General features: G+C 46.9%; 1 protein-coding gene across 2 annotated transcripts in view; it reads right to left on the bottom strand.

Moving 5' to 3' along the window:
• The window catches only part of ELL (elongation factor for RNA polymerase II), a 388,638-nt gene extending 369,655 nt beyond the window's left edge, over positions 1 to 18,983 (bottom strand). Inside the window, exon 1 of one of the 2 annotated variants that reach the window (XM_063914738.1) lies at positions 18,948 to 18,983. In XM_063914738.1, coding sequence (XP_063770808.1) covers positions 18,948 to 18,968 — 21 coding nt within the window. In that variant the 5' untranslated portion in view covers positions 18,969 to 18,983. Of the gene's footprint in view, positions 1 to 18,618; positions 18,871 to 18,947 lie in introns of those variants that run through there. The other variant, XM_063914737.1, reaches the window with a different exon arrangement.
• Between the last annotated feature and the right edge of the window lie 8,117 nt (positions 18,984 to 27,100).

The following is a 27,100-nucleotide window of genomic DNA, read 5'->3' as shown; positions in this document are numbered from 1 at the left end:
CACAGGAAAATGTTAGATACAGTTTCCCCTAGAGTACCTTCAGAGAGTCAAAGAGTATAAGGAGCCAGCCACATAGCGCCCCTGTGGGCAGTTATGATAAAAGCCCGGCGCTGACTAACCAACTTTAACAAGTTAATTAGCACTAACAACACATTCCGCCAACCCCCCGTCTATAACACCCTGGTACCGCAAAGGATAACTCCCCGTCATCGTCTTGCATCCTATGTCTGCAGGGAGAAAATGGCGCTGGTGAGTGCTGGGTCCGCTCTGAGGAGAAGCCCCACCCCCTGTAATAGCGAGCAGCTTCCAGCACAATTGATTATACTAGCCGGAGGTCCTATATGCTAACAGCGAGATTAGCCCGTTAGCTGCTTTTACCAGTTTAGAGTGATCCAGGCCCAGGACACCCCTCCACACTGTGTTGCTGGGCCTTCAAGAAGCGCAGCCTGTCAGAGCTGCGCTCCCACCGTCGTGCCGCCATACCCGCCGGCGACCTGGTAACCGCCGGCGCTGTACTCACCACTCTATCTTCTGGCTCTGTTAGGGGGTGGCGGCCGTGCTGCGGGAGTGAACGGTCGCCTTGTGGGCTTGCGATCAGCACCCTCAGGAGCTCAGTGTCCTGTCAGCGGAGATAGAGAACCATTAACTTCTAGAGTTGGTTCCTTTCCCCCCCCCCCCCCCCCCCCCCCCAAGTCCCACGAAGCGAGGAAAGAGGATCCCCGACCTCTTTTGGACTTGTGCGACCGAAAGGACTGCATCTGATAGGGTGTTGCTTTCTTTTGCTGCTAGGGAATATATGGTTAAAAATTAGATTTACCTGCTGTAGCTGTGGAAACCAGGTCCGTCAGCCCATCCCCAAACAATACATCACCCTTATAGGGTAGTACTTCCATATGTTTTTTGGAATCCGCATCACCCGTCCATTGGCGAGTTCATAAGGATCTTCTCGCTGAGATAGACATGGCATTGGCCCTGGAAGCTAGCAATCCAATGTCCCTTTGAGCATCCCTCATAAATAAGACTGCGTCTTTTATATGGGCTAGAGTTAGGAATATAGTATCCTTATCCATAGTATCAAATTAATCTGGCAGCTCATCTGTCCAAGCTGCAATTGCGCTACACACCCATGCCGACGCAATCGTCGGTCTTAACACAGCACCCATATGAGAATAAATACACTTTAATGTAGTTTGTTGCCTGCGATCTGCAGGGTCCTTAAGGGCCGCTGTGTCAGGAGACGGTAGCGCCACTTTCTTGGACAAGTGCGTCAGGGCCTTGTCCACAGTGGGGGGTGATTCCCAAATCTCCCTGTCCTGTTTAGGGAAAGGGTATGCCATAAAAATTATTTTGGGGATCTGCGGTCTCTTATCCGGAGTCTCCCAAGCTTTTCCAAAGAACTCACTTAATTCATGAGATGTGGGAAAATTAATAATCTGTTTCTTTTCCTTAAACATGTGTACCCTTGTGTCGGGGACCGAGGGTTCATCCACAATATGCAACACATCCCTTATTGCAACAATCATGCACTGAATGGTTTTAGTCACCCTAGGGTGCAATTTTACTTCGTCATAGTCGACACTGGAATCAGAATCCGTGTCTGTAGTAGTGTCTTGTGTCAAGGGACGCTTTTGAGACCCCGACGGGCCCTGTGAGTCGGTCCAATCTGAGGATTGAACGCCTGATGTCCCCCCTAAACCAGCCTTATCAAGCCTTTTATGTAAAGATGTCACAATTGCATGCAACGTATGCCACATATCCATCCAATCTGGAGTCGGCACAACCGACGGGGACACTCCACTCATTTGCTCCACCTCCTCCTTGGAGAAGCCTTCCGCCTCAGACATGTCGACACACCGGTACAGACACCCCACACACACATGGAGTTACCTATAAGGGGACAAAACCCCAACCAGGCCCTTAGGAGAGACAGAGAGATAGAGTATGCCAGCACACACCCAGCACTTAAAAACACTGGAATATATGACCAGATAGCGCTATTATATGTATATAATTGTAATCTCCACTCACTGCGTCGCCAAAGTGCCCCACTCCTCTTTTTTCCAGCCTGTGAAGCTCAGCAGGGGAGAGAACAGGGAGCCAAGCATTTCCTCATGCAATCTCGGTGTAGAAAATGGCGCTGGTTAGTGCTGAGGATCAAGCCCCGCCCACCCGACGGCGGGCTTCGGTCCCATCAACTTTGTATAGAAAAATGGCGGGGGTTACCGGATTTACTGTGCCACAGCCTAATCCATGTTTATCCATGCCAAAATGAGGAATATTGCTGCCCAGGGCGCCCCCCCCTGCGCCCTTCAGTGCCTGCTTGTGTGTGTGTGACTGGGAGCAATGGCGCGCAGCTTACCGCTGCGCGCTTTCCTCATGAAGATCTGATGTCTTCTGCCGCCTGAAGTCTTCTTTGCCTTCTCATACTCACCCGGCTTCTATCTTCGGCATCTGTGAGGACGGCGGCGCGGCTCCGGGACGAACCCCAGGTGAAACCGGTGTTCCGACTCCCTCTGGAGCTAATGGTGTCCAGTAGCCTTAGAAACAGTGCCCAACTTAACAAGCCAGCTCTGCTTCTCTCTCCTCGGTCCCATGATGCAGGGAGCCTGTTGCCAACAGGACTCCCTGAAATTGAAAAACCTATCAAATTTCTTTTTCCACAGAAAACTCCGGAGAGCTCTCTGTAGTGCACCCATTCTCCTCTGGGCACAAGATCCAACTGAGGTCTGGAGGAGGGGCATAGAGGGAGGAGCCAGTGCACACCCATAGTCAAAGTTCGTTTTAGGTGCCCTATCTCCTGCGGAGCCCGTCTATACCCCATGGTCCTTACGGAGTCCCCAGCATCCTCTAGGACGTAAGAGAAAAGGATTTACCAGTAGGTACCAAAATCCTATTTTCTCATACGTCCTAGAGGATGCTGGGGACTCCAAAAGGACCATGGGGTCAATACCAAAGCTCCAGAATGAGTGGGAGAGTGCGAACGACTCTGCAGCACCGATTGAGCAAACAAAAGGTCCCCCTCAACCAGGGTTTCAAACTTGTATAGCATAGCAAAAGCGTGTGAACCCGACCAAGTATCCCCTCGGCAAAGTTGAACCGCCGAGACTCCTCGGGAATCCGCCCAGGAAGAGCCCATCTTCCCAGTAAAATGGGCCTCCACCGACTTCGGTGACGGCAATCCAGCCGTAGAACGAACCTGCCAAATAGCATCACAGATCCAACGTGTAACCGACTGCATAACAGTCACCCAAACCATACTTGGAACATATCAGACAAACAAAGCCCCTGTTTCTCCAATCTGAGCCAAATTGGCGACCCAAATATTCAAATCCCTGGCTACAGAGAGAGAATTTTAATCAGCTAATGCCTAAATAACCACCGGCATCAAAATAGGCCCAATTCTGCGAAATCCAGAAACCACTTTTGGCAGAACTACTAACCGAGTTCTCAATTTCTCTCTATCCACATGAAAGAGCAAACAAGGTTCTTGTGAAACAAAACCACCACTTCCGACATCCGCCTTGCGGATGTCAAAGCCAAGAGCATGACCACTTTCCAAGAGAGAAATCTTTGTAAAGAAATTATTAGGCCAGACTCCCAACTCTAAACTTGCATCCACACCGGTATGTAAAGTATGGATAAGAACGACATAGCTGAAAGACTTCCATAGGAGCCTTCCTAGATACACACCAACACACATAGTTACGCCCATTACAGTGGTAAAGCTTAGCCGTTACTTCTCTCTTAACCCGAAGAATTGAGGAAATGACTTCCCTGGGAACCGCCTTTCGGCTTAGAATATGGCATTCAACCTCCGCGACGTCAGACGCAGCCGCGGTAAGCCTTGAAACACGCCCTGATCTTGTTGTAACAGATCCTCACATATAGAAAGAGAATCTTCAATGAGTAAATCATGAAAAACTGGATAGCAACCCTCCTTGGCGAAACCGGATCCAAGAGGATCGCCTGAACCTTAGTTCATCCCACGTTTATCACCTTCAAACAAAAAATGAAAGCGGAGAGGCCACCTAGACCGACTAAAAAACACCCACGGTGTCACGAGGTTGTCCACTGTTATAGCTTGAGCGTCCCATAACCTGGAACAATATCCCTGAGACCTCTCATTGAGGCGAGATGCCAACATATCCCATTGCGACAATCCTCAAAGACTTGTCCCGTCTGTGAAAACTTCTCGATGACGACGAATTTCTCCCGGATGGAGATCGCGTCAGCAGAAGAAATCTATTTCTCCGTCGTTCACCCCCGGAACGAAGACTGCTAATATAGCGTTTACCAGACTCTCCACCCAACAGCAAAACTGTGCATTTTCTACCATTGCCGCTTTGCTCCTTGTTCCGCCATAGCGGTTTACTTATGCCACTGCTGACCAATCGTCTAGCAGAAACACGAAGAATACGTTTGTGGAACTAACTCTAAATCCAAGAAAGTTTATAGGAGACAAGCTTTCCAACTCGACCTTATCCCCTGGAAACACGTCCCTTGCAAGTACTGCTCCTCCGTCTCAGAGATCTGTATGCACGGACACCAGGATCTACACTCGGAACCCGAACCTTCATTCCTCTAGAAGGAGAGAATCGAGCAGACACCACAGGAGCGATGTCCTGGCCGTTAGGATTATATTCAGGTGCATGTGCAGGTGAGACCTGGCCACATTTCCAAACTGGCCTCTTGAAAACCACTCTGGCATTAGAGCCTGTCACCAACAAAGGCCTCTCCGGCCGCAGCCAACCGGTTAAGTAACGGAACACCTTGATGAAATATCACAGTAAAAACGATCCAACTCTGGATCTTCAGACCTCTTTTCACATGGAAAAACACCGAACTTTGGGGGTAATTCCAAGTTGATCGCAGCAGGATTTTTGTTAGCAATTGGGCAAAACCATGTGCACTGCAGGGGAGGCAGATATAACATGTGCAGAGAGAGTTAGATTTGGGTGTGGTGTGTTCAATCTGCAATCTAATTTGCAGTGTAAAAATAAAGCAGCCAGTATTTACCCTGCACAGAAACAAAATAACCCACCCAAATCTAACTCTTTCTGCACATGTTATATCTGCCTCCTCTGCAGTGCACATGGTTTTGCCCAATTGCTAAAAAAATATCCTGCTGCGATCAACTTGGAATTACCCCCTTTAACAGGTCATTATCTACTCTGAAAACCACCTCCAACATCAATGTCGTTGGAAACAACAGCCAATCCCTGTGTCGAAGAACAGTCAGAGAGAACCAACGAATTGCACCTTTATACAGGGACCACCGGACAATGTCCTGATCCAGACGCACCTCTGTATGGCGTCGCGTACTATCTTCCCTTCCAGAGTGGAACGGCAAGAACTATTAGAAAAACAGTAAGGGGAAACAACCGTAACTCAGAATGTTCCCCTTTGGATTCTATGAATAACCCACAGGTCCTAGTCTATTCCTGGACCAACTGAAACATAGTAGACGAGAGCCCACCGGAGTGGGGACCAGCCCGATAGACTCAGCGACAAGTGGTGGGATGTGGAGGAAACAGAAAAGACATCCACTATTGCGAACATAACCAGGCTGCAGAACTCTTACCTTTTCACCTTCCACTGTCTGCACAGAAAAGGAAAAAAAGAACGGTACCGAACCGGTTTAAACGACTGCATCCCACAAAAGAATGCGTCACCAACCATTGTGACAGAGGCTAACTCACGAAGTTAGACTTACCAGCGGAATCCGCCGAGAATGACTGAACAGAGGGCACCCAAATAGCTGTATACCTCCCTCCAGCATCTGCCGGAGACATCCTTCACATTTTTCCGGTCACAGCTCCTGCTGTCACATAGCAGCCTGCTGTAAATTTATAAGGTAGAATACACATAGACAAGCCTACCCACACTGAGTAGGGTAATTCTATCGGATGCCTACCCTAATACAACACTCCCTCAAGTGCATACAGCATAAACAAGGTCAAAGTATAGAGATAAAATTTCACTTAGCTGCCTGTGTAAGATCCTTTGCGACCGTGCTCTGCGTCGACCAGGAATTGACTGTCATAATTTTCTCTCCGCGTTGTGAAGAGAATAATATTCGGACTCCTTGAGAGAATCGAAACCAACTCGCCACGGCCAACCTAGAGCTTAATCAACAGAGCGACCAGCACATGAGAAGAATACCATTATTTCAGCATTCATGGATATACATCATGTAATACACATATCCTAACCATGCATATATAAACCTATATCTACATATATACACATATAGATATAACCTATACGCAAGTGGATTGTCCAGACCTGTCAGGTCCCTAGTGACAGTAATGTGTTGTGAATGTGTATGACCATGTACTGACATGCCCCCCCGATGTGGATCTACCAGGAACGTTATGGTCGACAGAAACTTAGTAAATGTTGACAGCAAGGAATAGTAAGCGGGCAAAAAATAATCCCAGAACCCCGAGGGGTCTGAGGGAGGGAAACCAATACAATTTTGATAACACTCATATATATGTACAAGGCAACAATAGCCTGATAAACTTATTTTAATTTTTTTAACCAGGAAATACCGTTGATGCAGACAGGGCATCCCCAAATAACTATCTCCCCTATCGTGTTTTCCGTTTTAAGCACACAAACACCAATTTGCTAAAACGTAATTTCCCGAATCAAGTACCACCATGCGCCGGCGAAGCAGACAGTTATCCCCACGGCAGCTTGTAACAAAGCCCTCACACCTGCCGACATATGTCGACTACCCAATAGTGGGTACAAACAGGGAAACATCGAATTTATTTAATATAAGAGTGATTATGCGTCCATTATCAACCATAATGCTATATGACACCCATATAGCTTTAAAAACCCTGTGCCCCCCCCCTCCATCTTACTATCCAGCAAGTCCTTGCGGGGGATCTGAAGAAAATGGGGCCCGACTCCTGTATGAGGGCTAAGCTCAACCCCGCTCTAAATAAAAAATATATATATATATATATATATATATATATATATATATATATATATATATATATATATATATATAATACCCCGTTTGTCTAAAACGCAGCCCTGCCCCCCCTTCGCCCCGCACCCACGGAAGCCATTGGTGTGTGGGAGCCACGGAGCGCAGCGCACACGCTGCGGTACCCCGGCGGACGAAAACACCCGGTGTCCGGGTATGCTCCCCGGCCCGGGATCATTCACTAAATGCTGCCCAGGGCGCTCCCCCCCCCCCAGCACCCTGCAGGCCGTTGGCGTGCGGGAGCAGGGAGCGCAGTGCTAACGCTCCCTCCCGTTCGCAGCGCACTGGCACCTAAGTATGTCCCCCCGCCAGTGAACTACATAAAATAAAAATATTTTATATATATATTATTATTTTTTTCTCAAAAAGAGTGGTATAGCGCCACTTGTGAGAAAGAATCTCAGCATACTATGTGAATTTTAGATAAAAGTATCATAAAAAAACACCATAAAAAAGCACACATGACCTTATTGCTAGGTGTCAGCCAGACCCTAAATACTGCAATACTGGTACAATATTGCATAAAACGTATGGAGAATGGAGGGATAGGGATGTCTGCGACCAGTGTTGCTACTAAAGGGATATATATATATATATATATATATATATATATATATATATATATATATATATATATATATATATATATATATATATATATATATATATATATAAGAATTTACTTACCGATAATTCTATTTCTCGGAGTCCGTAGTGGATGCTGGGGTTCCTGAAAGGACCATGGGGAATAGCGGCTCTGCAGGAGACAGGGCACAAAAGTAAAGCTTTACGATCAGGTGGTGTGCACTGGCTCCTCCCCCTATGACCCTCCTCCAAGCCTCAGTTAGGTACTGTGCCCGGACGAGCGTACACAATAAGGAAGGATTTATGAATCCCGGGTAAGACTCATACCAGCCACACCAATCACACCGTACAACCTGTGATATAAACCCAGTTAACAGTATGATAACAGAAGAGCCTCTAAAAGATGGCTCCCTACAACAATAACCCGAATTAGTTAACAATAACTATGTACAATTATTGCAGATAATCCGCACTTGGGATGGGCGCCCAGCATCCACTACGGACTCCGAGAAATAGAATTATCGGTAAGTAAATTCTTATTTTCTCTATCGTCCTAGTGGATGCTGGGGTTCCTGAAAGGACCATGGGGATTATACCAAAGCTCCCAAACGGGCGGGAGAGTGCGGATGACTCTGCAGCACCGAATGAGAGAACTCCAGGTCCTCCTTAGCCAGAGTATCAAATTTGTAAAATTTTACAAACGTGTTCTCCCCTGACCACGTAGCTGCTCGGCAAAGTTGTAATGCCGAGACCCCTCGGGCAGCCGCCCAAGATGAGCCCACCTTCCTTGTGGAGTGGGCCTTTACAGATTTAGGCTGTGGCAGGCCTGCCACAGAATGTGCAAGTTGGATTGTGCTACAGATCCAACGAGCAATCGTCTGCTTAGACGCAGGAGCACCCATCTTGTTGGGTGCATACAATATAAACAACGAGTCAGATTTTCTGACTCCAGCTGTCCTTGCAATATATATTTTCAATGCTCTGACAACATCCAGTAACTTGGAGTCCTCCAAGTCACTTGTAGCCGCAGGCACTACAATAGGCTGGTTCAGATGAAATGCTGACACCACCTTAGGGAGAAAATGCGGACGAGTCCGCAGTTCTGCCCTGTCCGAATGGAAAATCAGATATGGGCTTTTGTAAGATAAAGCTGCCAGTTCTGACACTCTCCTGGCCGAAGCCAGGGCTAGTAGCATGGTCACTTTCCATGTGAGATATTTCAAATCCACATTATTTAGTGGTTCAAACCAATGAGATTTGAGAAAGTCCAAAACAACATTGAGATCCCACGGTGCCACTGGGGGCACCACAGGAGGCTGTATATGCTGCACTCCCTTAACAAAAGTCTGGACTTCAGGAACTGAAGCCAATTCTTTTTGAAAGAAAATCGACAGGGCCGAAATTTGAACCTTAATAGATCCCAATTTGAGACCCATAGACAATCCTGATTGCAGGAAATGTAGGAATCGACCCAGTTGAAATTCCTCCGTCGGAGCACTCCGATCCTCGCACCACGCAACATATTTTCGCCAAATGCGGTGATAATGTTGCGCGGTTACTTCCTTCCGTGCTTTAATCAAAGTAGGAATGACTTCTTCCGGCATGCCTTTTTCCTTTAGGATCCGGCGTTCAACCGCCATGCCGTCAAACGCAGCCGCGGTAAGTCTTGAAACAGACAGGGACCCTGCTGAAGCAAGTCCCTTCTCAGAGGTAGAGGCCACGGATCTTCCGTGATCATCTCTTGAAGTTCCGGGTACCAAGTTCTTCTTGGCAAATCCGGAACCACTAGTATCGTTCTTACGCCTCTTTGCCGTATAATTCTCAATACTTTTGGTATGAGAGGCAGAGGAGGAAACACATATACCGACTGGTACACCCAAGGCGTTACCAGCGCGTCCACAGCTATTGCCTGCGGATCTCTTGACCTGGCGCAATACCTGTCCAGTTTTTTGTTGAGGCGAGACGCCATCATGTCCACCATTGGTCTTTCCCAACGGGTTACCAGCATGTGGAAAACTTCTGGATGAAGTCCCCACTCTCCCGGGTGAAGGTCGTGTCTGCTGAGGAAGTCTGCTTCCCAGTTGTCCACTCCCGGGATGAACACTGCTGACAGTGCTATCACATGATTTTCCGCCCAGCGAAGAATCCTTGCAGCTTCTGCCATTGCACTCCTGCTTCTTGTGCCGCCCTGTCTGTTCACATGGGCGACTGCCGTGATGTTGTCCGACTGGATCAACACCGGCTTTCCCTGAAGCAGAGGTTCTGCCTGGCTTAGAGCATTGTAGATTGCTCTTAGTTCCAGAATGTTTATGTGAAGAGACGTTTCCAGGCTCGTCCACACTCCCTGGAAGTTTCTTCCTTGTGTGACTGCTCCCCAGCCTCTCAGGCTGGCGTCCGTGGTCACCAGGATCCAATCCTGTATGCCGAATCTGCGGCCCTCCAATAGATGAGCACTCTGTAACCACCACAGAAGAGATACCCTTGTCCTTGGAGACAGGGTTATCCGCTGGTGCATCTGAAGATGCGACCCTGACCATTTGTCCAACAGATCCCTCTGGAAAATTCTTGCGTGGAATCTGCCGAATGGAATTGCTTCGTAAGAAGCCACCATTTTTCCCAGGACTCTTGTGCATTGATGTACAGACACCTTTCCTGGTTTTAGGAGGTTCCTGACAAGCTCGGATAACTCCTTGGCTTTTTCCTCCGGGAGAAAAACCTTTTTCTGAACCGTGTCCAGAATCATCCCTAGGAACAACAGACGTGTTGTCGGAATTAACTGGGATTTTGGAATATTCAGAATCCACCCGTGCTGTTTTAGCACTTCTTGAGACAGTGCTAATCCCATCTCTAGCTGTTCTCTGGACCTTGCCCTTATTAGGAGATCGTCCAAGTATGGGATAATTAATACGCCTTTTCTTCGAAGAAGAATCATCATCTCGGCCATTACCTTGGTAAAGACCCGAGGTGCCGTGGACAATCCGAACGGCAGCGTCTGAAACTGATAGTGACAGTTCTGTACGACGAACCTGAGGTACCCCTGGTGTGAGGGGTAAATTGGAACGTGGAGATACGCATCCTTGATGTCCAAGGATACCATAAAGTCCCCTTCTTCCAGGTTCGCTATCACTGCTCTGAGTGACTCCATCTTGAACTTGAACTTCTTTATGTACAGGTTCAAGGACTTCAGATTTAGAATAGGTCTTACCGAGCCATCCGGCTTCGGTACCACAAATAGAGTGGAATAATACCCCTTTCCTTGTTGTAAAAGAGGTACCTTGACTATCACCTGCTGAGAGTACAGCTTGTGAATGGCTTCCAAGACCGTCACCCTGTCGGAGGGGGACGTTGGTAAAGCAGACTTCAGGAAACGGCGAGGTGGATTCGTCTCTAGTTCTAACCTGTACCCCTGAGATATTATCTGCAGGATCCAGGGATCTACCTGCGAGTGAGCCCACTGCGCGCTGAAATTCTTGAGACGACCCCCCACCGCCCCCGAGTCCGCTTGAGAAGCCCCAGCGTCATGCTGAGGCTTTTGTAGAAGCGGGGGAGGGCTTCTGTTCCTGGGAAGGAGCTGCCTGTTGCTGTCTCTTCCCCCTTCCTCTGCCTCGTGGCAGATATGAATATCCCTTTGCTCTCTTGTTTTTAAAGGAACGAAAGGGCTGCGGTTGAAAAGTCGGTGTCTTTTTCTGTTGGGGAGTGACTTGAGGTAAAAAGGTGGATTTCCCGGCTGTAGCCGTGGCCACCAAATCCGATAGACCGACTCCAAATAACTCCTCCCCTTTATACGGCAAAACTTCCATATGCCGTTTTGAGTCCGCATCGCCTGACCACTGTCGCGTCCATAAACTTCTTCTGGCCGAAATGGACATAGCACTTACCCGTGATGCCAGTGTGCAGATATCCCTCTGTGCATCACGCATATAAAGAAATGCATCCTTTATTTGCTCTAAAGACAGTAAAACATTGTCCCTATCCAGGGTATCAATATTTTCAATCAGGGACTCTGACCAAGCTACCCCAGCACTGCACATCCAGGCTGTCGCTATAGCTGGTCGTAGTATAACACCTGTATGTGTGTATATACTTTTTTGGATATTTTCCATCCTCCTATCTGCTATATCTTTAAGTGCGGCCGTCTCAGGAGAGGGTAACGCCACTTGTTTTGATAAGCGTGTGAGCGCCTTGTCCACCCTAGGAGGTGTTTCCCAGCGCGCCCTAACCTCTGGCGGGAAAGGGTATAAAGCCAATAACTTCTTTGAAATTAGCATTTTTTTTATCGGGGGCAACCCACGCTTCATCACACACCTCATTTAATTCATCTGATTCAGGAAAAACTATAGGTAGTTTTCACACCCCACATAATACCCTGTTTAGTGGTACCTGTAGTATCAGCTATATGTAACGCCTCCTTCATTGGCAAAATCATATAACGTGTGGCCCTACTGGAAAATACGGTTGATTCGTCACCGTCACCACTAGAATCAGTGCCTGTGTCTGGGTCTGTGTCGACCGACTGAGGCAAAGGGCGTTTTACAGCCCCTGACGGTGTTTGAGGCGCCTGGACAGGCACTAATTGATTGTCCGGCCGTCTCATGTCGTCAAACGACTGCTTTAGCGTGTTGACACTATCCCGTAATTCCATAAATAAAGGCATCCATTCTGGTGTCGACCCCCTAGGAGGTGACATCCCCATATTTGGCAATTGCTCCGCCTCCACACCAATATCGTCCTCATACATGTCGACACACACGTACCGACACACAGCAGACACACAGGGAATGCTCTTAACGAAGACAGGACCCCACTAGCCCTTTGGGGAGACAGAGGGAGAGTTTGCCAGCACACACCAAAAGCACTATATATGACAGGGATAGCCTTATAATAAGTGCTCCCTGTATAGCTGCTTTAATAATATATTTTTGCCACAATTTTGCCCCCCCCTCTCTTTTTTACCCTGTTTCTGTAGTGCAGTGCAGGGGAGAGCCTGGGAGCCGTCCTGACCAGCGGAGCTGTGTAAGGAAAATGGCGCTGTGTGCTGAGGAGATAGGCCCCGCCCCTTTTTCGGCGGCCTCGTCTCCCGCTCTTTAGTGGATTCTGGCAGGGGTTAAATATCTCCATATAGCCCCCGGAGGCTATATGTGAGGTATTTTTAGCCAAATTAGGTTTTCATTTGCCTCCCAGGGCGCCCCCCTCCCAGCGCCCTGCACCCTCAGTGACTGCCGTGTGAAGTGTGCTGAGAGGAAAATGGCGCACAGCTGCAGTGCTGTGCGCTACCTTTAGAAGACTGGAGTCTTCAGCCGCCGATTCTGGACCTCTTCTCGTTTCAGCATCTGCAAGGGGGCCGGCGGCGAGGCTCCGGTGACCATCCAGGCTGTACCTGTGATCGTCCCTCTGGAGCTAATGTCCAGTAGCCAAGAAGCCAATCCATCCTGCACGCAGGTGAGTTCACTTCTTCTCCCCTCAGTCCCTCGTTGCAGTGATCCTGTTGCCAGCAGGACTCACTGTAAAATAAAAAACCTAAGCTAAACTTTTCTAAGCAGCTCTTTAGGAGAGCCACCTAGATTGCACCCTTCTCGGCCGGGCACAAAAATCTAACTGAGGCTTGGAGGAGGGTCATAGGGGGAGGAGCCAGTGCACACCACCTGATCCTAAAGCTTTACTTTTTGTGCCCTGTCTCCTGCGGAGCCGCTATTCCCCATGGTCCTTTCAGGAACCCCAGCATCCACTAGGACGATAGAGATAGATAGATATAGAGATATAGAGATATAGAGATATAGAGATATAGAGATATATATACACATATATACATACACACACATACACTGCCCCCCCCCCCCCAGCACCCTGCGGGCCGAAGGCGTTTGTGTGGGAGCAGGGAGCGCAGCGCTACCGCTGCTGCTCCCTCTCTTTCGCGGCACACTGGCGGGGTGAACATACCTGGTGTTCGGGCACCTAAATATGTCCGCCCGCAAGCCTTTAGACCCTCAGCAACATGCCCCCAGGGCGCTCCCCCCCCAGCGCCCTGCACCCTGCCAGAGCCGTTGGTGTGTGGGAGCATGGAGCGCAGCGCTACTGCTGCTGTTACCTCCGTTACTGAAGTCTTCTGCCATCACTGAAGTCTTCTTTTCTTCCAATACTCACCCGGCTTCTTTCTTCCGGCTTAGCTCCGGGAACAAGCAGCTAGGCGCACCAAGTGATCGAACCCTCTGGAGCTAATGGTGTCCAGTAGCCGAGAAGCAGGGCCTTTAAACTAAGAAGAAGTAGGTCCTGCTTCTCTCCCCTGACTCCCACGCTGCAGAGAGCCTGTAGCCAGCAGATCTCCCTGAAAATAAAAAACCTAACAAAGTCTTTCAGAGAAACTCTGTAGAGCTCCCCTAGTGTGTGACCCATCACTCCTGGGCACAAAGTCTAACTGAGGTCTGGAGGAGGGGCATAGAGGGAGGAGCCAGTTCACACCCAGTTTAAGTCTTTATAGTGTGCCCAAGCTCCTGCGGATCCGTCTATACCCCATGGTCCTTTTGGAGTCCCCAGCATCCTCTAGGAGATATGAGGGGGGGAAATGGAAACCTGATCAACCATGCTTTCTAACAAGGTTGTTAGGCTTTGGTTTGATTTCTTATCCATCATTCAATAAAACCAATTTCTTACAGCTTATTATTCCAATTACATCCGAAGAAATTATCTATCTATATAGGTGTATCTCTATATAGGTGTATCTCTATCTCTATATAGGTGTATCTCTATCTCTATATAGGTGTATCTATCCATCCTCGGTGCTGCTCTGCCAAGCAGCCTTAGTTTTTAGTCTTAAATGTATAATATGTCTACTGTACAGTTGCATATGTGCAGTATGAACTCATATGTGTAATGTTTGTAATGTATGCTACGTTTTTTTCCTCCATGTTGCTGCTTGGCGATGCATTGTACCACAAAGAATTCCTAGTGTACGCGAGTACACCTGGCCAATAAAGCTGATTCTGATATATACATACATACATACATACTGTTCACTCTAGGATCTGGGCAGGGCACCGGACTGTGAGGGGCACATGCGTGCGCGGATTCGCACCTCGCGTCAAAAAAGGGGCATGCGCAGACAAAATAGGGGGAGTGGTCACACGTAATAAAAGTGGGCGGTTCAGTCCACAGACGGGGCGGGAGGCGGTGTCACTGTTGGGGGCGTGCCCAGCACCTACGGAGGTGCTGGGCTTCCCCCAAGCTCTCTCACAGCGTCAATGGATGCCGCGTGCATGCGCACGGCATCTTTACACCCTGGGAGGGAAGAAAGTGGGCGGCTGTTTTAGCAGGGCGCCGCAGAAAGGGCAGGGTGGATTTTGTCCTCAAAAAAATAAACAAAATAGGGCAGGGCGCGGCGCTCTGCTAAAACAGCATAGCGTGAACACTATACACACACATATATACACGCACAAAACATTAATAAATAGCTGCCTGTGACAGATTTTTTATAGTAAGTCCTGTAAAATACGTTGTTTTTCATTTGTTCTATACTCTGTCTCCATTTGTGCCTTGCAATCCATTGCCACTCAGGGACTGCATATCATGTGCTTTTCCTTCTCTTACTAAAGGCCCATACACACTGGGTGATTTTGAGCTCAAAGTAGCTCACTTTTGGCTTTTTGAACTACATGGAGCGCAAACTCGGTAGTGTGTATGGGTGGGCGGTGAGCGTTGGTGCACGCCCCCACATCATCGATGCCCGCCGCCATCCACTGTGGAGAGTGCTTCACCCCCCCCACACACACACTCTCTCACAACCCCAACCCCCCACCCGGTGAACATCGCCAGGCACAGGAAAATAGCTCAGTATGTATACATCTATTTTCCTGCCAGCAGTGTTCACAATCATCGCTGTGCATACACGCTTGGCAAAAACACCCATTGTGTATGCACCTTTAGAATATCTCCACCATACTCCTTGGTTTCAGCCACCCTGATGCTTATATCAGTGTCATGTCCATTGATGCAGAAATGTTACCTTTTTCTAAATTGTCTTTACTGTATGTTGCTGTTTTCTTGTTTTGTTCGTTTATGTACTTTGTTAGGCGCTGTGGAACCCATGTTGTGCCATATAAATAAAACATAATGCATAACGGGGAAATTAAATTGTTATTGCCCCCCCCCCCCATTCTCCCGTCTAAAGTGTGGGGAGATCGCAGGGGCAATGTTTAATTGATGTCCCCTATCGCGTCCATTTGTGACGGGTGCAGCAGCGTAAAGTGGCTAAACCCAAATAATAGGCGCGATCAGGAAAAGTGCCTCTTGGGCATCCAAACAGGACTCTCTTCCCACAATTCAGCTTAAACCCCCCCTTCCCTGAGAGCTGAGATGTTAGTGCCAACAGCCACTGCACCCGAACGGAGCTACAATTGAATAGCTGTCAGGTGCCATCTCATGGATGCCGGTGAAACCAACATTTGAATCTCGCCGACAGAGTACACTCAGAGAGATAGATGAAATTGAAAATAAGAACAAGTTAATGTTAAGCATTCGTCCTGCTTATTATAACAAAATAAATGTGTATAGTAATACAAAATGGAAAATGCAACAGCACAAAAATGAAAAAAAAAAAAAAAAAAAAAAGGAGGAGGTGTTAAGCATTAGCACTGGGAATACCACTGGCATTAAACATTTTGAATAAAAACACTAGTTTTTTTGTATATTAGTCACAGCACCGTGCCAGTAGTCACATAATATTAACAAAAACAAAACTTTTAAAAAAATTTTTTTTTTTTTTTTTTTTTTAAACATTTGGTTTTTAACAGCCAACCCTGATTTGTAGGTGTGGCACTTCTTCAAACTTCTTGAAGGTTAATTAAATCATGCACAACGTGTGATACCTGCTCCCACACATATAATAACATTACACCAACACTGATCATTGGAAGGGGGATTCCGAAAGAAAACTAACAATGTTATGCCTGCAATGTGTCACTCTTACAAGTCACGATCATCTGAATCGGGTGTAGTACGGTATGCCGGCGGTCAGGCTCCCCGCGACAAGCAATCCGGCACTGGAATCCCGACCGCCAGCATACAGACAGCTGGGCGAGCGCAAATGAGCCCCTTGCGGGCTCGCCGCCGGCAAAGTGAAGACCACCCATCTGAATCGCCTACTCTAAGTTTAAAGAAATAACTTCACTTAGTAGTATAGTAGTGGAATATTAAGAAAATTACTAAGAGTTTGATGTATAAAGCAGCGAAAAAAGTGGATAAGTGGATAGCAACCAATCAGCTTCTACCTATCATTCTATAGAATGTACTTGATAAATGCTACCTCAAAGATTATTGGTTGTTATGGGCCAATTCACTCTTCACTACTTGATACATCGACCTGAAAGTGAACAAAAGCAGTTTCATCCTTCTTTTGAAGTCGTTTTTTCTATTGTCTGAATAAAAACACACACATATGACATTAGGATTTACAAAATTATTAATCATAGGGGTCAATTCAATTCTGAGCAGATTGAATAGCGCTGGGAATTAGCTCCTGGTGCTATTCAATTCAGTGCGATATGTCAACTGACGAGAGGATTCCTTCTTCCATCCCTCCAGAGTGAGAACAGAGATCAGACAAAAGTGCTGACGCAATGCTGTTTTCTGGCATTAGGGCTCATCAGACCCAGCATTGCGCCTGGCACTTAAGTCGGAGAATGCCAGTTCTCACAACAACAGTTTAGTCTGCGAGAACTGGCCTCCAACATAACACTTTGCTGAATTGAATAGCACCGGGAGCAAATTCAATCCGCACTGAATTAAACTGACCCCTATGTGTTCATAAACGAAAATATAATTTCTCATGATTCTGAGTAGTCACAGCTGCGGACGACAGGCACCAAGAGATGTGACTAAATGCCGAGTCGAAAATCAATAGATCTATTAAGAGGTTTTCTTAACTGTTGGATTGGGACATGTAATACTGCATCACTAGAAGAAAATGCTGAAATAACTTGCAAAAGTATGCAGAGTTGCAAAAACTCTAAAAGAAACTCATTGGTAATAGGAAGTGTCCAATAAAAAAAAAAAAAAACAACCAAGAAGCCAAAATGAAACATCCAAGCAGCACGAGTCAAATCTAGAGACATTTTGTCATCTTGCTGGTGATAACACATCTGAGGTACTAGGGGAAGAAAGCTAGAGACATGTAGGAGCATTTGTAGAAAAGAATCAAGAGCAAAACTTGTTCCTGCAGGGCACAGGAGGTACTACAGAAGTGAGCAGGGAAAGGCAGGCTGTGGCCCTCTCCTACTGTCAATGGCCAAAGCCAACTTATAGAGCAATTAGCAGATAGGGTAACCAAGTTACTTGTCACAGCGAACTGTGGGGCAGATATATTAAGCTTGGTGAAGTGATAAAGTGGAAGGTGATAATGCTCCAGCCAGTCAGCTCCTAACTGTCATTTTTCAAACACAGCCTGTAACATGGAAGTTAGGATCTGATTGGCTGGTCCTTTACCACCTTCCACTTTATCACTTCACAAAGCTTAATAAATCTGCCCCCCTAAGATTTACTAAGGTTTACACAATTCTCTAAACAGCCTTACACGGTTCAGGAGGAAGCACTCATATCAGACACCATATTAGGGGTTGAAGCAACATATAGCATGTAGCTATTCACAGAGGGGCAAAGCAGCCAAGACCCAAGGAGAACTGGGATTGGGGAGGCAGAAGTTGCAGGCATAGAGCTGGCATCCAGCAGTGGACATGAAACACGTCGGGGCACAGGGGTAACAGGGGGCAAGGGGTGCCCAGGTCAAGGTACAGGGACAGTGTGAAGCTAGAGCACCGCCTTATAAGGAGGTCACCTAACTCTTGCAGACATTTAGTAGGGACAAACTATGCAGGGCCCTGGCCAGACCCGAGTCTGGAGGAAGAGCCAAGAAGGAAACTGGAGCCACACATTGTGCCCCTCTTTCCCCTCAGCAGCAGTGAAAGAGTTAAGCAGCCCGGACAGCAGTAGGAGCCCCCCAAAAGGAGGTCACCCAACTCATGCTTGCCTGCCCACGGTACCTGACTGTTCTGGTAGCTCTCGAATGCCCTCAGGGCGCTGTCGGTGAGCTTGACGTGGAAGACGGACACCCTGCCTCCGACCCTCCCGCAGGACAGCCCGTAACTCCGTTCCTCCTGCAGCGCCGCCATCTTAACAACACCATTCCCACCGCCACCGCTGCTGGCCCTGCGCCCCCACCTATTGGCCACGCCCCCTCATTGCATTATTACACAGCCGTCCGGTTGGCTGACGGAGTTGTCGTATTTGTCATCCCGCCAATGCGTAGCTAATCTGGAAGAAAGGGGCGTAGTTTGATGCTTTATTGGTAGGAAGCGCATGACGACGGTACCGTATTAATTCTGGAAGGCATGCCTGGCGCTAGTTGGCTGTAGAATAACCGGAAAAGGGCGTGGCCTATATTGCACAGAGTGTAACTGTCAGGCCGAGCTGCGTTATGCAGATGATTGGCAGGTAGATGGAAGTCAGCTGTTTACCCCGCCCACGGCAGATCCTCGATCATGATTGGCAAACTCCCACAATGAGGCGTATTGTAATGTATTAGCGTAACCAGAGGATTGAATCAAGGGATGGGCGGGTTTATGCAAATTAAAGCATGTGAAATTTGACAGACAAGCTATCAGCTGCTGGCATTTAAAGTTGTATAGCCGTAAATCTTCTCCAGGCAATACGTGTAGCCTGTGTAATGTAATACTATTTGCTCTATCCGTTTCATGGTCAGGGGTACTTGAACCCCTTACTAATACCCCATCGGTCTGCTTCATGCACTGTTTCAGTTATGTTTATTTGAGCTGTGCACCTAGGGGTTCTTTCGTAGTAAAGTATTTTACTGAAGGCTTTGCTTAATGTATTTGGAGCAAAACGAGTGACCATTTGTAAAGTATTCCTGTCTGTCCCTTTTCCTAAACTCATTGGGCTGCACAAAGCCTGGTGCTGGGAGCCATGTGTCATATTACCTGTTTGATCACGGCTGAGGCCAGGGTACAACATTGAAGACAGTTATAGGTAAGCAGGCTGGTGAGAGATGAATGTTATTGCAGTCTTTAGGTCAAAGTACACAGTCCCTCCCTTGCTGGTCCCTCAGATTATTTTGTCAGAAAAACTAACCTATCAGGGGTCTGTGTACTGAGCCTTGGATGGAGATAAAGTACATACCAATCAGCTCCTAACTGTAATTTTTGAAACCCAGCCTGTGACATGGCAGTTAGGAGCTGATTGGCTGCTACTTTATCTCGGGTTTTCAATCTTCCATACTATGTACAGCTCAGCAGTGCACATATGTGGTAGCGGGATTGACATATGTAATGGGCTTTGCTGATTTGCTAATGATGTAGTGGTACTGACTGAGCACGGTCACAGTTTCTTCCAACTGTTGTTTAATTTTGCTCTGTGAACTTTTTTCCCCCATCTTATTTGTTTCATCCCATCTAATTTACACCCATACACGTCTCCCTCTAACACCACTTCCCTTCTGCCTGCTGTCTAATATACCCTAATTCCCCTACCTGCATCTATTAGCAGAATCATATCTTACCCCTTTCAGTCATCAGACCTTGGAAATTGCCAGGTCTAGCACGCACGCCTGCAAATTCCCGGGTCTGAGCTCCATGACCCTGGTCGGGAGAAGGGTAGCATACACGGGATTTAGCTCAGTGTTGTTTGCATTCAGAGATACAGTAATCCAGAGTTGATATGTGTTCACGTGCATAAACCCGGGCTATTGATGTATGTCCTACACCCCTTTCACATCGCAAACCCGGGTCAGATCTGGGATTTGAACACTGCTCCAGCCCGGGTAAAAGACGTTCACATCGCAATATTGACCTGGGTTATTCCCGGGTTATTGCCGTGTTGGTGTCTTTTTGCTCAACCCATGTTAAAACCAGTGTGATGTCATTTTAAAAGGACTTGATTGGTTCCCAGTTTTCTACAAGAAAGGGAGGGGGCTGGGGAATGCTCACAGTGCAGCAATCATGGCCGACAGAGCACATGTCTGGTTTCTTGAGTGCCTACAAATTATTGACCACCTGCTGTTGGCATACCTCCCAACATGACCCTCTCCAGGAGGGACACAGTGCTCTGCTTCTGGACTTTCTCTTAATTTAGGATTGCCAGCACCTGTGTTGAACAGGTTAATGGCTTAGAAAGGTGTTTCAGCACAGGTGATGATAATCATAAATTATAAGGGAAGTCCAGAAGCAGGGCATTCTGTCCCTCCTGGAGAGGGTCATGTTGGGAGGTATGTGTTGGGACCTAATAAATCCAAATGCTGCAAGCATTTTACTGATGTTGCGATGTTATAGCATCCCTGTTTGTACCTGTTATCTGCCTACATATTTCTTCTTCACCCCTGATCCGCAGCAACTCCCTGACTTCCTCATCACTCCAGTTTGCCATGGCTAATGAGGTCCATTCCAAAGGAGTGCAGAACTAGGTCCAAAGGAGTGCATAACTGGTCCAAAGGAGTGCAGATTACTTTCCAACACTTGTGCTCACACTGTAGTACAGTAAACAGACCTCAGCTGACTGTAAGCAGCCAATCAGCGCTATTTCTTCAGAGGTGGGTCGAATATCCTGGGACTGTAGCTTTTTAGTGCACAATAATCCGGGTCCGGCATGTGTTCAACCTTTCTTTTAACCCGGGTTGGACATCCCGGGATATTCAGTTTGGCGCTTTCACACCACACCTTGGCCCAGGTCAACTCGGCAACAAACCGGGTTATTCTGGCAATGTGAAAGGGGTATGAAAGGGGTCTTATCCCCCTGACATCATTATTTCTGCTACTCACTACCCGGAACCTATTAACAATCCAGCTCCCTCCCTCCACCTCACTCACAGGCCTATGCCAACACAATCTGAGTTCACCTAAATCTACTTATTCCTCCTCACGTTGGTCTGTGTTATGTCACAAAATTCTCCTGCAAAGGGCTAAGGGTGTGTACACACGGTGAGATCACTGCTATGTTCGATTTTGACTATGCAATTTCCCTTGAACTCCCCCAGAGCCCAGATAGCACAGATAGTACAGATTTTGACTATCTGTGCTTGAGATTTTGTCTATGTACAATTTTGACTAAGTGCCAATTTTTAGTATACTTTGTACTATATAGTACACTAGATAGTCAAGATTGACTTGCCTGCACAGTCTATCTAGCCTTACGATACCGACCCCACGGGAGCGCGCATCGGGATCAAATCTGTATCGCAAGCTGCCTAAAGATGCATACACACGGAGAGATTTTGACTATGAGAGATTTTGACTAACTTTTCCCTTGAACTGGCAGTAGGAGATTTTGACTAACTTTACCAGAGATTTTGTCTAACTATGCAAGAGATTTTGGCTATGGGAGATTTTGGCTATGGGAGATTTTGACTATCTCATTTAAATAAGGGGATGAGTGTCATATACAGGACGATTTTACAGGGTGGCTGGTATTTAAATAGCTAAAAGTTAAAAAAAAAAATTGCGTGGGGTCCCCCCTCCTATGTAAAACCAGCCTCGGGCTCTTTGAGCCAGTCCTGGTTGTTAAAATACAGAGGAAAAAATGAGTAGGGTTCCCCCATATTTAGACAACCAGCACCGGGCTCTGCGTCCGGTCCTGGTTTAAAAAATACGGGGGACAAAAGACATAGGGGTCCCCCGTATTTTTAAAACCAGCACCGTGCTCCACTAGCCAGGGAGATAATGCCACAGCCGGGGGACACTTTTATATTGGTCCCTGCGGCCGTGCCATTACCCCCCCAACTAGTCACCCCTGGCCGGGGTACACTGGAGGAGTGAGGACCCCTTAAATCAAGGGGTCCCCCCCTCCAGCCACCCAAGGGCCAGGGGTGAAGCCCGAGGCTGTCCCCCCCATCCGTGGGCGGTGGATGGGAGGCTGATAGCCTTTCAATAGTAATATTGTTCTTTACAGGTCCCAGCAAGCCTGCCCCAGCATGCTGGCACTTGGAGAACCACAAGTTCCAGCATGCCCGGACATAAAGGGCCCACTGGCACCTGTAGTCCACCTGTAAAGAAAATATTGAAAAAAAAACCACGACACGTTCTTTAAAAATTCCTTTATTAAACTGGGTCTTCACCTGGGGGCAGCGGCCTTTAAGCTCTTTTGCATGGCCGCCGCCTTCCCAGGGCTTCCGGCGTCTTCACCTGGGGGGGCGCCACCTCCCCAGGGCATCTGGGGTCTTGCTCCGGCGTCTTCACCTGGTGGGCGGCGGCTGCTAAGCTCTTTTGCATAGCCGCCGCCCATCCAGGACTTCCACGGCGTCTTCAGTCTTCAGGAGCTCTTCTCCGCTCCTCCTCCGCCGTCGGACTGAAAGCCGCTGCCTCGCGCTGACTTATATAAGTCAGCGGGAGGGGGCGGGGCGATGATGCGGCGAGCCGTGATTGGCTCGCGGCGGCCATCTTGAATTTCAAAAATGACGCTGAGGCGCCATTTTTGAAACTGGTACCGCTCCGCTGCAAGATAAAGGTAAATTTCCGCCGCCCGCACCGCTGCCGCAACCCACCGCCGCCCACACCGCAACCCGCCACCGCCCGCACCGCCACCCACCGCCAACCGCACCGCCGCCACAACCCGCCGCCGCCCACACCGCAACCCGCCGCCGCCCGCACCACCACCGCCGCCAGCAACATCGCTATCGCTGGGAAAAATCGCTGGCCTCTTAGCGATTTTAACTAACTTTACCAGCGACATAGCCAAAATTGACTTGCCGGCACTGACTATTTTTCCCAGCGATAGCGACCTAGCGGGGACGCGCATCGCTATCGCTGCCTGTATACACACGGAGCGATCTGCACTAACTTTCTGAGCGATTTTGACTATATAGTCAAAATCGCTCAGTTATATCGCTCCGTGTGTATGCACCTTAACACCTTGAGATATGCACTAACTTTTCATAAGATTTTGACTATATAGTCAAAATCTCACCGTGTGTACACACCCTAACACTGCAGTTTGCAGTTCCCATTTTTCCCAGTGGAGTGTAGTCTGATCCCCATGTGCCAAGCTCCAAAAAGTATAGTTTTTCATAGCAAGGTCCTGAAGGCTATAGCCATTCTCTGGCTGCTTTATGCCTATGGAGGCCTTTTTTAGAGAAGGATCTGACAATTCCTCTCCCGCCGCCTCTATCCTGCACCGAGGAGTTTCATGGATTGACACTGTACGCATACAGTGTCAGTCACTGTGGAGGAATCTTTTGAAAACACAAAAGGCTCCTCTAATGTACCAGGAAGAATTTTATAAAGACTGCGCGTTATTGAAAGAGGTGTCACTGCATACACTTTTATGTACAGTACATAGTGATGATAATAACATAAAAAATTATTATTCTCACTGCGATATGGATTGGGGGAAAATGCGGTACTTCTGAAAATGTTAAAATACACAGGGCCCCTAATTCATTGTACGCTACTTTGCTTGTTTCATCTTTCCTTGTTTTTATCGCAGCAACGGATGCAAACATCAGAGTGAGTGTATGGTCGCACAGCATTGACGTGGTAACTGTTTCACTGGAGACATGTTACAGTATGTGCACACTGGATCGTAGACTCTGCCCAAGAAAAGCCCAAAGAACAGCTTGAGTACACCCACATTTTTGCAGTCACTCCCCACTACCTCCCACAAAATGGTTGTTTCCTGTCAATCATTTGCAAATTTATTCTCAATGCGCCCATAATCTGAATTTAATCACCGCGCATGTGCAACCAAAAATTATTTGAGAGAGAGAAGTGTAATAGATGAACACATTTGGTTCAAGTTTTCCAACTTGGTCTAATAAGCCGCTCAGAAGTGGAACCTTTCTGGACTTTGATTTGACTTTAAAATAGGTTCAGTTTGGGACCATAACATCCTTATAAGGACACATAGGCAGGGCTGCCATCAGAAATTGTGGGGCCCAGGAATGACAAAATAGGCAGGGCCTCCCGTAAAAAAAAAAAACCCAGAGAGGTAGGCGGAGCTATAATGTGGGTGGAGCACATCAGGTGTGGGGCTAGCACAGGACAGAAAATGCTGGTCCTTAATAAGGGTGCATAGGGCAGGGTAAGCTGGACCTTGGGAGGGCACAGGACAGGTAAGGCTGGATTGGGAGGGAGCACAAGGAAGAGAAGGCTGGACCTGGGGGTGGCATAGCACAGGCAAAGCTGGACCTGGGGAGGCAAAGGGATGGACCTGGGCAGGGTAGTGAAGGGCATCCACTGAAGCACATACCTGGGAAAGGAAGACTGGCTAATGATGGGAGGCAGCCGCTGCTATTAATCTTGGTTGAGTCAACCAGTGGCACATACTGGGGCTAATTCTGATGCAGTGCCAATTAGCAAGTAAATTAGTAGGAGGTGGCAAGTGCAGCCAGGCAGCCTTCTTACCTGAAATAAAAGAAAAAACAATAAACTGCTTTCACAGCGCCTCAGAAACAGATAACTAGTAATCAAATTACCCTGATAAATGCGCAGCTGAAAAACACTAAGTGGGTGTTTGTAAGAAAACAATTAAAACAAAAGAATCAGCTGCGCAAAATATCAGGGAAAAGGACAATGAAAGAGTATGAGAGCCGATGTATATGGAATAGATTTATTAACCATAAATATAAAATAATTGATTAGTAATCAAATTGTAACAATGCAACATTAAAAATGGTTTTAAAATGGTTTTAAAAAGGAGAGCACACCTTAAATCAATATATCCAATTCAATGGAATAACAGCTGTTTTAGTTCTCTGAATGAAAGTCCCCACGTAATATGGAGCTCAGCTGATGTTCAGAGCAATGAGTGGCAAATAAACATGGGATGATGACCGCAAAGCTGAATGCTGGAGACACAATGAAAAATCAGTTGGATGTATGTCCCATAACATCAAAAGCGGGTTAGCCCGATAATGAGCACAGATTTGATACCTCTCCTTGTGTGGGTTGGTCCAGAGCCGAGCGTCCTCGGCGGTGTATCCTGCAGTGCCCACTGATGCGAATGCCGCAAGGGAGAGGGAGCCGTAAATTCACTGTGAGGTGAGAGCAGTTTGTTGGTATAGACGGCTAGCGGGGAGAACAAGCCCGCGGCTGCTCTTACGATCTCTGTGGATGATATGGACGGCTGGCGGGGAGAACAAACCCGCAACTGCTTCCAAAGCCGGATACCTTGGCAAGGTGTGCTGAAGGAGGCGTGGCCTAAGCAAGTACAAATGTCCAACAAGGACTCAAAGTATATTCGCAACACATTAAAATTACTAAGATGTATCTACATTAATCTATTCAGTACAATAAAAACGCTCATAAAGTAATAAGAATAATAACATAATAATGAATAATAAAACAATATGGGGGAATGTAACCAAAAGACTCCAGATGAAAATAATATTTAGCCAGAGAATCTATAATTATATCAGTAAAGCTGCCATATAATTATACAGATACAGAATTATACAAAAAAAAATAATTAATGAATGAAAATAAAGAGGACAATAGTGATCACAATAATGCAAATTAAATACTCAAAATTAACAAAGAAAAAAGTAATCGGGATATTAATCACAGTTCAGACCCAGAATCGAACCCGGGTCACCTATCTTCTCAACGGCAGTGGGCTATCCCAGTACGCCACTGAGGTATAGACAAAAGGCTATAACTATTGAGAGGGTTATATGGTGACATATTCGTATTGAGAGGATCATATAATAACATACTCCTCCCAAGATTATAAATCAGAACTAACACAAATTTAATAAAGGTTAATATTGACATAATTATAAGTATGAATGTATGAACTATAAGTATGAATGTACATATAGAGAGATGATACTAGAACCTAATCACTATAGATAATACCTCATACTAAAAAAAGAAAAAGAAAGCGAAAAGTTAATAAATAATTAGATGGAATAAAACCCCTTACTAAATCAGAGGAAACTTCTTAGGGATCAAATTCAATGGACTCATTTAACCCTTCGGGGACTAGGGTTCTGAGTTTATGAATCCAGTAATTTTCCCTGAGACAAAGTTTTCTATATCTGTCTCCCCCTCGCGCAGTAGGCATGATTGTTTCTATGCCAATTAAATGAATGTCATCAGGATTCTTTTGATGGATTTCAGAAAAATGTCTGGAGACACTGTGAAAAAGAAAGCCCTTTTGTATATTGCGTCGATGTTCTAAAAATCTAATCCTAAACTTACGTGTAGTCCTTCCTACATAAAGAAGATTGCATTTGCAGATCAAAATATATATTACATAGGAACTGTTGCAGTTAATAAAGGACTTTATTTCAAACAGTGTCTGATCAGAGGAAGTAAAACTTTTGGAGTTGTTCTGAATGAAGCAGCAGGTGATGCATTTATTAGCGCCACATTTAAAGCACCCTTTTGCTCTTGTAAGCCACTGATAGGTTTCTATCGGAGTAGCAGGCGCAACCAAATCTCTTTTGTCTACAAAATGACTGGGGGCTAAATTATGTAAAAACAATTCAGCGCTAATAACTAGTTAGATATGTAATAAGAA

The sequence above is a fragment of the Pseudophryne corroboree genome, chromosome 1 (assembly GCF_028390025.1).
Source record: "Pseudophryne corroboree isolate aPseCor3 chromosome 1, aPseCor3.hap2, whole genome shotgun sequence".
NCBI classification, from domain to species: domain Eukaryota; kingdom Metazoa; phylum Chordata; class Amphibia; order Anura; family Myobatrachidae; genus Pseudophryne; species Pseudophryne corroboree.
The sequence above is the reverse complement of the archived record's forward strand: the minus strand, read 5'-3'. Positions and strand labels throughout refer to the sequence as shown.